Below are 12586 nucleotides of genomic sequence, written 5' to 3'. Positions count from 1 at the left end.
GTGCAAACATCATGTAAATTGGTACACAGTCTCTTTATAGCCATTAAACGAAACAGGTCTTTCCGACTTTTCAAACTCCATCCTGATTGACTAAGATTGGGTTCCAAAGTTCGCAGGACTGCTCCGTTTGGATCAAAATGTCACATTCCGTGAAATGTTGCACGCACATTCCCACTAGGCCCAGGAAGCTTCATGGTGGCACTATAACTGGACGATTCGTGTTTTACCTATAACTGCACCGATCTGTGAAAAACATTGTATGCACACTCCCTAGAGGCCAAGGAAAAACGTCTGGCCTGCAATTTTGAATTCTACCATAACCTTTTCGAGTGCCACCAGGAGGCCAACTTATGTGCAAAACTTTCTTTTTTATTATTTGTTCTTTTATGAGCCTGTATATGAACTGTACACAAATAAACATTAAAAGCACATGCCGTTAACTATTAGAATGCTACCTGCTACAATGCTTGTTGTAGTCAAAGCAGCTGAGAAGTGATAGGTGACGTATACGTCAGTCAGCGGGTGGAGGTGGGGGTGTGGATGGGAGGTGATGGGGGCCAGTTGTCAGGAGACCACCCCAAACATGGCCCAAACAACCAGCTGGGTGGATTGAGGAGGCGCCATGTTGCACTGGCTGAACAGATTCTTGGGATAGCTCCGGGGAGGACTGGCTGTCCACTGGCAGATGGAGAGAGGGATATCTCTCCAGCCTTTATGGAACCACCCACACCCCCGCCCTTACATCAGCCCACAAAGGCCCTCACTCTCTCACCTTCTCTAAAATATCACTCTGCTTCCTTACTGTCTCTTTATCTTTCCTTACTGTCTCTGTCTCTTATGGTCTTTCTTCTGCTTGGCTTCTCTTCTTTACCCCCCCTTCCCCCATTCCCTGGCGATTGCAGACCATAATGTTTAAAAAGTATGCTCACTTTGGGCCTGAGCTTGAAAGGCTGCCAGGATTTCGTCGCCACTGTTCCCCCGAACGACAGTATAACTGACTGCAGTTGTTTCTCTTTCTTTTACATTCTGTGATCCAGTAAAAATAATAAACCCACATGATGGATATTGTACATAGAGCTATGCTGGAAGCTACCCCTCATTTACAGTAAATAAATAATCCCTTTGCCTCTGGTCTCTCCCCTGGTCTCTCTGAGCAGCCGAGGCCTCCCAGATGGTCACGACGTTACCTACAATGCAACGAAATTAAAATGCCTGACAATTAGCCGAATCGAGTTTAATGGAAAGTGTTGCTCACGATAATTGTGCACCACAGGGCTGTTCTAAGCTGGCGGTTCTCTCGGCCCGATTACTTCAGTCCTGTAAGTGTTTTGAAAACGAGGCTCCCCCTAATCTTCCTGGTGAAAAAGCCACTCTGAATGCAGTCCTCCCGTGATGGAACAATTATCTATAAAAACAAACGGAGTGGTGATGGCTGCCAGTCCTTGGCTGGGATGATAGACGAGAGAGCAGAAACAGGGGAGGTTAGGGGGTGGTGGGGCCGGCGGCGGGGCGTGCGGGGAAAGAGGGGGTCTCTGTGGTCTAACAAAACAGAGATGTGGAATGGCTGTTGAGAGACTAGTGTTGGCCTGTCACACATTTCACCACCACCAGAGGACAAGTAGGAAATGGAACAAACCAGATCAGGGTTAAGAGCCAGGCCAAATGGTCTCCAGCGAACTCCATAAAGGGCAAAAACACACCACTGATAAAACTCTCATAAGAATATGCTCATAAGAATAAAATAAGAAATACATGATTGAACTTTGTGAATGTTGTCAGGATGTTGAACGGATGACCTTGCAAGCCTCCATGGCTTCATCACAGTGGTCTGAAATACTCTTCATTCAAGTCTTCATTCTCACTTAAGTCACAGTGCGATGAAGCCAAACCAGATAAATCATGTTGGCAAACACACCACAACACTGCTGGGACAAAGATGTTTTCTATCAACTGCGATGAATTGACAACGTGATTTATATACAGTAAGAGCGGGGTTGCATGTGTGCGAGTGTGTATGCAGTCTATGCACGTCTGTGCACATGCACAAGGGGCTCGTCATGATGAAAGAAATGTTGATTCTACCTCATGCCTCAAAGGTTTGAGTGGTTGGTGATTTTTATCCCTAACCTGAGATCAGTAAAGGCCTATTCTTTTCGGTGAAGAGGTGACCACCAAAGCAGAGAGATGTGTTGTGTGAGCGGTGACCAGTGAGTCATAGTACATTATAATAAAGAAAGTATTATAATACTTGATCCTATGACCCATAAGATGCTTTATTGGGACCGAAGGTCGCATTTACTATGAAATCCTGCCTGCCTGTCACTAGAAACTCCCTTTGATGGATTAAGAAAAGCTTTAAATTACATTAAGTTCTTTAAGTTGCCTTTTCAAAGCTTCAACCTTAACTCCAGACAAGACCCCGGACCTAACTGAGTTAGGCCCACTTTGGTCAGAACCCCGCTCTTGTGACCAGAACGGTTCTAGACCTGTGACAATATGGTTGCCAATCCATCATGCCTCGTGACATCACGTGACAATGACATCATGGAGACCGTTAGATCTCTATATATGGATCTGACCTCGTGGCATCACGTGACATCATGGAGACCCTTAACGCCTCCATATATGGTCACGCCTCATGACATCACGCCTCGTGACACGTTACACCACCATATATGGCCATCTCCATATATAGATCACGACACTGACCTCATCTAACCCTGGACTGGATCATCACCTAGATCTGCATATATGGAGCCAGCCAGCAACTCTTGTTGATCTGACCTCATCAAAACCATTACACTCAAGACACACTCCATATATGGCCAGTACATAATTCATTCCATATGTTGATCTGACCCCCATGCCAAAGCGCCAGCGCTCGCCCAGCCGTCTGCCATCACCCAGGCGGGTGCGTGCACGCGACCTTTCCCTTTAGGGCGTCTTACTGGTAATGTGTTATTGCGACCGAAGGTTGCAGTTGACTATGGAATGGAGCATTTCCCGTCAGTTAGTGTGTCGGGCCCCATATATGGTGCCCAGGTCTCGTGACATCATGTGACATCATCAGAGATGGAGATGTGGAGACCCTGATGTCATATAGTAAATGCAACCTGCTGTTGCAGTTAAGCCCATATATGGAGATCCCTGATGTCATCACTATTGGCCAGCAACTCTACATCTGACGGTCTGAACAAACAGTGAAGAACGGGAGACAGTCAGTTTGTTATTTCTCTCGTAGCATCTGAAGAAAGACGCCATGTCACCCACCTGTCACAGGCAGATTTGCGAAGCGAAAAATGGGAGAGGCCGTAAAATATAAATGCCCTGCTCATTTCAAGACAAGGCTCAACAAGAAACACAAATAAAACAAAAATGTGCTACGTTTGTGTTGTGTATTTCACACGCTCCCTGACAATGCATGCATTCTGTCATTGCTGTGTGCTGCTAGCCTATGCCAAATGACTGACAAGTGTTGAAGTGATTTATGGTGTTATCTTTCTGGTAAAATCCAAATATGTTAACTTAAAAGGAAGCAATTTGGGCCCAGGCCGTAGCGTAACGGTCTGGGCACCGGACTGGTAATCCAGTCGCAGTGTGCCGCGGGTTCGACTCCCGGACCCGACACGGCCTTTACTGCATGTCATCCCCCCATCTCTCTCCCGTTTCCTGTCAGCCTACTGTCTGTCCCTTCAAAAATCAATAAAAAAGGCGTAAGCCGCAAAAAAATATCTTTAAAAAAATTTGTTAGGGCTTTCACAGAAAAGCAGACAAAAATGTTCAACCCATTTTTTCACCCAGTGTCAATGACAATTATCTAATGTAATCCTGGGCACTACACTTCCTCATGAGGGCAGCGGACTGACTTCATGCTTCCTTCTATGCATGAGGAGTCTGCTTCTTTTCACCTGACATTGGGAGTTTCCCCGGCTGGACGTAGCGTGTGGAAGGAACACGTTATTCCAACCAGTTCCTTTCCCCTCCATCAGGCGCCCCGGCTGGCCAGGGGGAGGTAGTTTAGAGACCAGGATTAGTGAGGATACCTACCCTAGGGGTCAACTCACGGGGAGAACAACTCCACACAGAAAGGCCCTTTCGCCAACCCCGCCTCGGGTATGGGCACTGATGACGCGGAGGAGAGAACACGCCCCCAGCACCCACAGCGGGAATCAAACCCATAACAGCAGTACCGACTGTGCCACTGTGCCGCCCTATAATGCATTATCAGTAGGGCCTAGTAGTAGTAGTAGCAGTATCTAACTCATTATATAGACATGGGATGCATAGCAAGTGTAACCGCACTCTCAAAAGGAAAATGTCTGCAATGAACTCGCTCTCGTCTCACCTCACACACACACACACACACACACACACACACACACACACACACACACACACACACACACACACACACACACACACACACACACACACACACACACACACACACACACACACACACACACACACACACACACACACACACACACACACACACACACACACACACACACACACACACACACACACACACACATCTGAGATGCCTCCCGTCCTAAGATGCAGAGAGAGAGAGAGTCTGTTTTTGAGGAACTGTGATTCCATTAACTGTAATTATGGTGAAACTGGTCTCAAAATCACACTTTTAGCACATTATGTCGATATATATAAAACATGGGTGATATGTTATTTTGGTTACAGAAGTTCTCTTGCACAACAGAAAATGATAGGTCAACAATATTGGTGTAAACCGAGCAACAACAATGCTAGAATAGGCTTAAAAGAGTACTACATACTTGTTTAAAGCAAGGCCCTACTAAAGGTTCTACAACATTGCTTTAATGACCTGAAACATTTGATTGACTCTTCATCAAAACAATTACATAAATGGTCTGGAAAATCAATGGGTCATCCTGAACTATGTGATATTTTTCTATGATGGGTTCGGTGTCTGTAATATCCAAAGAATAAATTTAGATGTACTTGAAGTGTAGACAGGCACGAATGACTTCCATAATATATTGCACAGCTGTAATGTGAACCTTGACATTATAGCTTGTTGGAACTCTCTATCTCCTGCCTTTCCAATGAGCAGATAGCCCGCCTTTGAACTCTTTGGAAACTTAAACCAGTAAACCGGACCCAAAATAACTGCAGTCAACTCTATTCCCAACTCACAAGTTCACAACCATACAGAGCTACTGTAATGCAACGACAACAGCTCTTTACACAGCGCTGGGTTTCTCAGATCTGCCTGATTTAGTTCCTCTACTAAACCACGGCTGAGGCGGAGCCATCACAAGACCAAAGAGCAGGTCCTCCATCAGGCCCCTGGCCTCCACCTTCCTCCTGGGAGAGACTGGCCCTAATTAGGCATCTTACACTAATTAGACTAAACACAGCCTTCACGCTCCACTCCGCTCATTCATCACGCTTTGCTTTAGAACAGAGGAAATGTACTGTATACACACACACACGCACACGCACACGCACACACGCACACACACACACACACACACACACACACACGCCTCTAAACAGGTTCTAAACTCAAGACACAAAGACTAGTTGAACGTCCTGTGTAATCCTCAAAGTCCATGTCAAGATTGTATGTAAGACTATGTAGGCAAATGGCCACTATTAAATGTGTTTCTTATTGCTGCACTGCAGACCTCCTGCTTTTACAGAGTGTAGCCTTAGGAAAGGGAAGAACTTCAGATCCAGTTGAGTCACAGAGGATGAAGTGGTATTGAAATAATATCCCATGCCGCTGTTGACTTTGGGCAGGGAGAGGCGGGGGTCTATATCAGATACAATAGATGTGGGGATCAACCCCTAACCTTCCATAAATCCACTTGTTTTAGGCCTTGACCTCCAAGAGGGATATTGTCTTTTAACATCTGCAACTTGATAAGATTTGGACCGCAAGGAAGTGTTACAAATCTGGCTTTAAAACCTTTTTCCGCCGCGGAAGGCGGCGAGGCCTTACTCATGGCTATGGTCTCTGATCTTTGTTACTAAACAGGTGACTTCACTGTTTATAGATGCCAAATCCTACATATAATTTTAATGACATTTTAACATTTTATCACTCCCAGTGATCTCATCGAAAGGAACTGCAGAGTTAACAGATGATGCCGATTTCACGATACCATCTGACATACAGTAACCCACATATACTGATGCACATGCACATACCGATGACAATGAGGGTATAGTTGATGTTCACGCTGCCAAAGCCATTAGTGGCTTTACAGATGTATGTCCCTGCGTCCTCTGTTTCCACCTCTTTGATCTTCAGGCCCAGACGGAGGATCCGGAAGCGTATCCAGCCACTATGGATGTTGCGGCCGTCCTTGGTCCACATTTTGAGGGGGGGAGGGTCTCCTTCCACCGGGCACGGCAGCTTGATGGCACTCCCCAGCCGGGCTGTTTGCCTGTGAGACACCTTCTCAGCCACCCGTGGAGGACCTGGAGAGACACAACAGTGACGCGAGTTCAACCTCCACCTGCATCTCTGGAACACCGAATACAGTCATGCTGGTCACAGATTTAAAGGAAAAATGTAGAATTGTACAGGTGATTCTACTGTATAGGTATCTCTGAATCTTTTGCCGTTCCAATAACTGCATATGCCGTACTACCCAGATGAAATTGAGAAGGTAAAATGTATGGTCTGAATTTCATTTCACTTAAAACAAAAGAGCTCACTTTCGGGAAGGAGGTGGAGGTAATTTGTCACCCTTTTTCTCTGATTACTCAGATGTCGAAACCAGATTGTAATAATTGGACAAGCTTTGTCATCCATTGCGCAGCGAGGGTAAAACGTTCTGGGCTCTGGTTGTGCGTAGCGTGCGGGAGATCAAAGCCGCGAGGGGCGGGCCACAGTAAGGTGGACAGCAGCCCTCTCTCCCTGTTCTTAATTGGCTCAGGTCTGCTCCCTCAGATCTGGTGAAGTGGAGCGGGCTGAAAGGCCCTGTGATGGTGTTAGGAGTGCTTGTTGCACCACTACTTACACTGGGCTGTGTAACCATGGACAAAAAAAAATACACTGAAAACTAAACAACACTCTGGACAACTGAGCAGAGCACACGTTGGAGAGGAGAGGAGAGGAGAGGAGGAGAGTGGAATGCAACCGAACACTATAGCTACAACAGCTCTGAAAAGTACACACAGCATACTCTGTCTGTCTCTCTCACTACAAATGGTCAGTCTGGTAGCAGTAACAACAATGGGGAGGGTAAATAAACATGGCCTCTCTCCGCACGCTCGCTTGCACACACACATATGCCCACCCACACACGCATGCCCACCCACACACGCACGCACGCACGCATGCACGCACGCACGCACATTCCATTGGTGTATTTCTCACACATTATGGTAAACAACACCTTCATTACACTGACGGGGGTGGAGGGGTTACTCCATTGTGGCATTTTGTTCGTCACATTGCCAACAGATGTGCCTCAAATACAGGTACAGAATCTGGACTGTCTGGGAACCTTTGCTTGGTGAATTAAGCTTGAAGTGACCAGAGCTAGTGCTGCATTCACACAGGCAGATACAAAGCTACAATTGTCAATGGAAGCCAGCGACATGAAGATACAAAATGCATCTGGCGTTTGTAGCTGCTGCAAAAGCTACAAAGCTACAGATTGAAGCTGAGCTGGGTTCAACTTCCAGATGCAAAGCTGTCACTACGGACGTCACTATGGACGCACGCTTGACAATGTCAACGACCGTGTGAGCAACAGATATACAAAGCGACAAATTGCCAGTCTGAACATAGCCCAATATACATTCCATTTGACTTGATCTTATATGTAACAGTACCGTGACATGTGCCCTTCCAATACACCCCTAACACTCCATGGGAGATGGTCACCCTTGTGATGTGATGTATATGAATGAAAGCCTCCCGCTTCTGCCTTTCTCTCTCACACATGTGCGCGAGCACGACACACACACACACACACACACACACACACACACACACACACACACACACACACACACACACACACACACACACACACACACACACACACACACACACACACACACACACACACACACACACACACACACACACACACACAGCGCTCAAGAGTTTTCCTTCCTCTCTGTGGATGGCCTATCCTAGTGCACAGCATGCACAGGAAATTGGAAGTGTCACTGTTTATGTCTGCGGGGAAAACGTGACCGCAGTGTTTTTGGCTGTTGTCAGCTGGCCCATATCTCACTCCTCCGCTACCAGGAGAGCAGAACAGAGGAGCTCAGTGTTCATCACCGCACTGCAGACTCTGGTTGGGACCACAAACCGGTCACAGATCCTGCATGGTCGTGGGTTCATCTGGACTGTGTTGATGCTGCTGAGACCAAAACCACACTAGTAAAACATCAACACGTTTCCAATCTCAAAAGTCAGAAGGTGAAGGAATCCCCTCTGTGGCGTGTTCACAACATAGAGCACACGCTGCTGAACCCTGCGCTCCTATTTTGATTACAGATGTAATACAGGAGAGCATGGGCCGTGTTCAGCGAAAAGGCCTGTTTCATGCCAAACGTCTGGCTGCATGAAAGTGTCAAAATTTACCAAACTAAAAGAGTACTTAAAGGGTACATATGGCAAACAAAGCTTTCTAAAAGCAACAGTACAAGTATAATATGATGACATGATGGGGGAAAAAATAGGTACTGACGAGAAACATATATAATATATATAATATTTAATAGAAAATAAGGTGCAAAATTGCAGTATTCTGCTGAGAGCATTTAAGAATTTTCTGCCTCCTGAGAGCTTTGAGCTTAATAAAGTAGAGGCTTTGGCGGTTGCACCAAGTGCATGGAATGTGCAACAAATTATTTCCTCCCTTCGTCTCCGCTCTTTAAAAAAAACTCCTTTTGAAGTTCTTTTGAAAAACAAGGCATGAAGAGGTGCTGAAATCAAGGCCATCGTCTGAATAACTTCAGTGTTTGTGCAGTGTGCATGACCATCAGCCTTTATTCAATAGGAATCCTCCTCCACCTTCACCCCAACACCCACATCCTTCTCAAGGACAGGTTCTCTTAACCTTGGAGTTGAAAGATCTGAAAGAATCACTTTCTGGCAAATCAAACAGAAAGAAAGGGGAAATGTTTGCCTTATCGGCTCGATAGCAGGACTCGCAGATAAGACTTCTGAATTCAAAATGAAATGGTGCCAGATACAAGATAACGCTTCAGATGCTCATCTCTGCATCCACGTGCAACTCTGCTGGCCTTGGATCGAATCCCACCTGAGCAACCTTCTTTCCTGTATCTCCACTTCACTGTCTCCCGCCCAGTTGTCCTTCTCTCTGTCACAGTAAACAATATATTATAAAGCAGATGTTGTCTGCACTCTCTTCTTTCCCAACTTTTTGCTGATGTTTAAGCAAGACTTCTCATATTGACTTCATCAGAATTCTGAGGCGTTCTCTCCCGATAGCTTAAGTAAGGATTACCTTTTGATACAGAGGCGTGATGAATGAGAAGCTGGCAGATTTATGACTGGTGAGAATTTCAGAATGTTTACCCAAATGGTTAACATTGTTACATTGCCCCGTAAATGGAAAATGATACTTGACCATATGGGCTTTCCCGTATTGCAGCATTGGTGCGCGGGCCTTAATTTAGCCAACCTCCAAGTGTGAATGGAATCTTTCATAGCGCAGGAAGAGGAGGAGGAGGTCTGACGACTCACAGAATTAGCTCTGTTTTTCTTTGCTCAATTTGGTGATGGATTATTTTAAGAGAAAGGGGCACATTCAACAAGGAGGCATTCTTGTGATCCAGACTAAATATAGCCGTTTTGTAAAACTATTCCATGAGGGTTAATGACATTTCGAGCAGTTAGAAAATGTCATAATGCACATGGACCAAACGTTGATCGACACAAAGAAAGGAGCACACAATGTAAGGGTTTAAGCCTTTAAGGCCTCACTCACACTGTTGCAAAATGCATACAACATTTGTCTTGTGTCTTGTCCGTGTGTAATGGAAGTGACAAAACATTTTTGGGGGGCACAACACAGCCATCAAACACAAATGTTTTGTCAAACCATGTGACTTCCATTGGAAATGCATTGGGGCGTGGCCATTAAACACGGACAAGACACAAGACAAATGTTGTATGCATGTTGTATGCATGTTGCAACAGTGGTTTCACACACACGCACACACGCACACACACACACACACACGCACAAAATAAGTTATAGAGGCCGCCAAGCTAAAGCAGTGTTCAGATGTGCTGGCATCGCTCTCCACATTCATTTTCTCTTTTACAAAACACCTGTGGGTTTGTAACATTGTGTACAAACTGTACATGCATTTTTCTCCAGTGCTTTGGTCTTTATAGTCGTTGCAAACACATCAATAAAGGGTTGGCTCGTCCGCTGACAGACGTTCCAATAGAGAACACCTGGCTCTGAACAAACCGCAACGAACAACTTGATGATGCACGCAACACAGTCAGTTCAACACAGCCAGAACGTGGTTATTTAAACTACACCAAACATCCTTGAAATGAAAGGGATTTTCTCTTTAAATCTCCAGCCAAACACAACATGTCTTGTGTATCAGCAGCCCCTTTACACGCTATCAGACTGTAACGATTCAATACTTTCATAAACAGGGATCCGGGAGAATTTGTCTTCAATATGCAGTATTTACATAAAGACTAACATGCAGGGAATGAGTTGTAAGACAAATTAGAGACTGCTTCCTGTTTCTTAGAAGCGCTGGTGTTAAGCTTAATGTAAATACTCCCATCGTGCAGGGGGTGTCGCTTGCCCAAAAGTCAACAACGTGTTGCATCATGACACGTTCAATTGTGTAGGTTCTTTTGGGCAAGCGACACCATTGTACTTGAGGGTACATACTGTAAATCAGGCTTCAGTCCAGCAGACCATGCAACGGCAGACGGGGTAGAAGAGCCAGTCCCTCCACATTAACATTGCAGCGGCACAGGGAAGAAAGCAAGTTTAATGGAACCGGTGCTTCTAGCGAAATATCATCCTACTCTGCATCTCTTAAAACCTCAGGGGCACTTTTAGAGCACAATGGGATTGTGTGCCGCACAGTCACAGTTCAAGTGAGGCAAAACAAAGAGCGCAAATAAATTACATTAAAAAAAGTAAGACAAAGCAACAAAAAAAAAAAAGACACATGAAAGCGCTGAAACGAAACCCGGCACCGGTGACTTCACTCGGGACTCGAGGAGGTTTGGGTGCAGGGGAAAGGTGAGGCAGTCACCATGGCATGGGGAGTGTGTGAAAGGCCAGTGCTTCTGTTCAGAGACCACTGTTGCGCCAGGCTATACATTTCACAAGCGGAGATAAAAATCGCAAGGAGAGAGAGAGCCACCCCAGCAATTCAAGAGTAGAGGCCAGGTGAGGGGGGGCAGGGGGGACAGGGTGAAAAGGGGAGGACGGGGGTGTGTGTGTGTGTGTATGTGTGTGTGTGTGTGTGTGTGTGTGTGTGTGTGTGTGTGTGTGTGTGTGTGTGTGCGTGCATGCGTGCGTGCGTGTGTTGAGAGAGAGAGAGAGTGTTCTGACAGCAGCGGGGCAGCAGAGGGGAAAGAATGCCGCCTTTTCTTACCCCTCCAGACGTCCTGCCCAGCGACTTCACCCAGTGTGGTAATCAATACCTTTTATTTTCCCCTCTCGGCTTTCCAATCAATAGATAAGACCAGGGTAAGACCAGCCAGGACAATGGCTCTTTCTTCGGCACCATCTGATGTGGGCTGAATAGCGACTGCTGCAGTGGTGGGAATGGTAGAGGAGTAGAAGCTATTGGGTGACATGAGAGTCCAGGAGACTAGAGAAAGAGCAAAGGGGGGTGGGGGGTGGGGGATAATTAAACAAAATGGGCTAAACGAGAATGAGATGCTCTGGCCAATTTGGCTCATTAATACAGATTCATTGGGATATATATGGCAGATTCTTTTTTTTTAACTTCAAAGCCAAACAAAGGAAGCAGCCTCTCTTCCCTTATTAAAACAAACATCAGTGAATCTGCCCCTGCTTCCTTCCCTAATGGCTCCAGAACAACAAGTTCCCCGCCGACTCCATCAAACGAACGAAAGAAAAAAGATGGGCGGTGGGGTGGGGGGAAGAAAAGAAAAGAGAAATTACTCCAGCGTCATAAAGCTTCTCGAAACATCTCCATCACGTGGCCTGCTTCTAACAGGCCCTACTGTGGAGCCTTTGAACTCTGAGCTGCTATATTTCATTAGACGTGAATGCCTTCTACCTACCCCAGCTGCTTCCAATGGGGGAAAGGTGTATGTGTGAGTGTGCAAGCGTGTGTGTGCATGTGTCTACTACTTACAGTACATCTATGTCTATAGTGCATCACAGGACTGCCGGCTATACTCGCCGTACCTCCTGTCATCATGTGTGAAGGATTGCACAGATTGCTTGAAAGCACGGAACACTTGCAAGCCTTCAACTCATGAATAGAGAGATTAATTTATAACAGGATACGCTGGACTTGTTGTTTTTATGCTGTAGCGTAGCACAATCAAATTCAAATCTAAAAATAAAAAAAGAAATACGGT

General features: G+C 45.8%; 1 protein-coding gene across 3 annotated transcripts in view; it reads right to left on the bottom strand.

The window, feature by feature from the left end:
* Positions 1–12586, bottom strand: part of LOC310877607 (fibroblast growth factor receptor-like 1) — a 31882-nt gene that overhangs the window by 7183 nt on the left and 12113 nt on the right. Inside the window, exons 3-4 of one of the 3 annotated variants that reach the window (XM_083791547.1) lie at positions 11675–11844; positions 6199–6471 (exon numbers count right to left, since the gene is read on the bottom strand). The exons of 1 other annotated variant lie outside the window; for it this stretch is intronic. In XM_083791547.1, coding sequence (XP_083647673.1) covers positions 6199–6367 — 169 coding nt within the window. In that variant the 5' untranslated portion in view covers positions 6368–6471; positions 11675–11844. The remainder of the gene's footprint in view (positions 1–6198; positions 6472–11674; positions 11845–12586) is intronic. One more of the 3 variants, XM_083791546.1, reaches the window with a different exon arrangement.

The sequence above is a fragment of the Protomyctophum parallelum genome (genome assembly GCF_964188405.1).
Source record: "Protomyctophum parallelum genome assembly, chromosome: 20".
Lineage (NCBI taxonomy): Eukaryota > Metazoa > Chordata > Actinopteri > Myctophiformes > Myctophidae > Protomyctophum > Protomyctophum parallelum.
The sequence above is the reverse complement of the archived record's forward strand: the minus strand, read 5'-3'. Positions and strand labels throughout refer to the sequence as shown.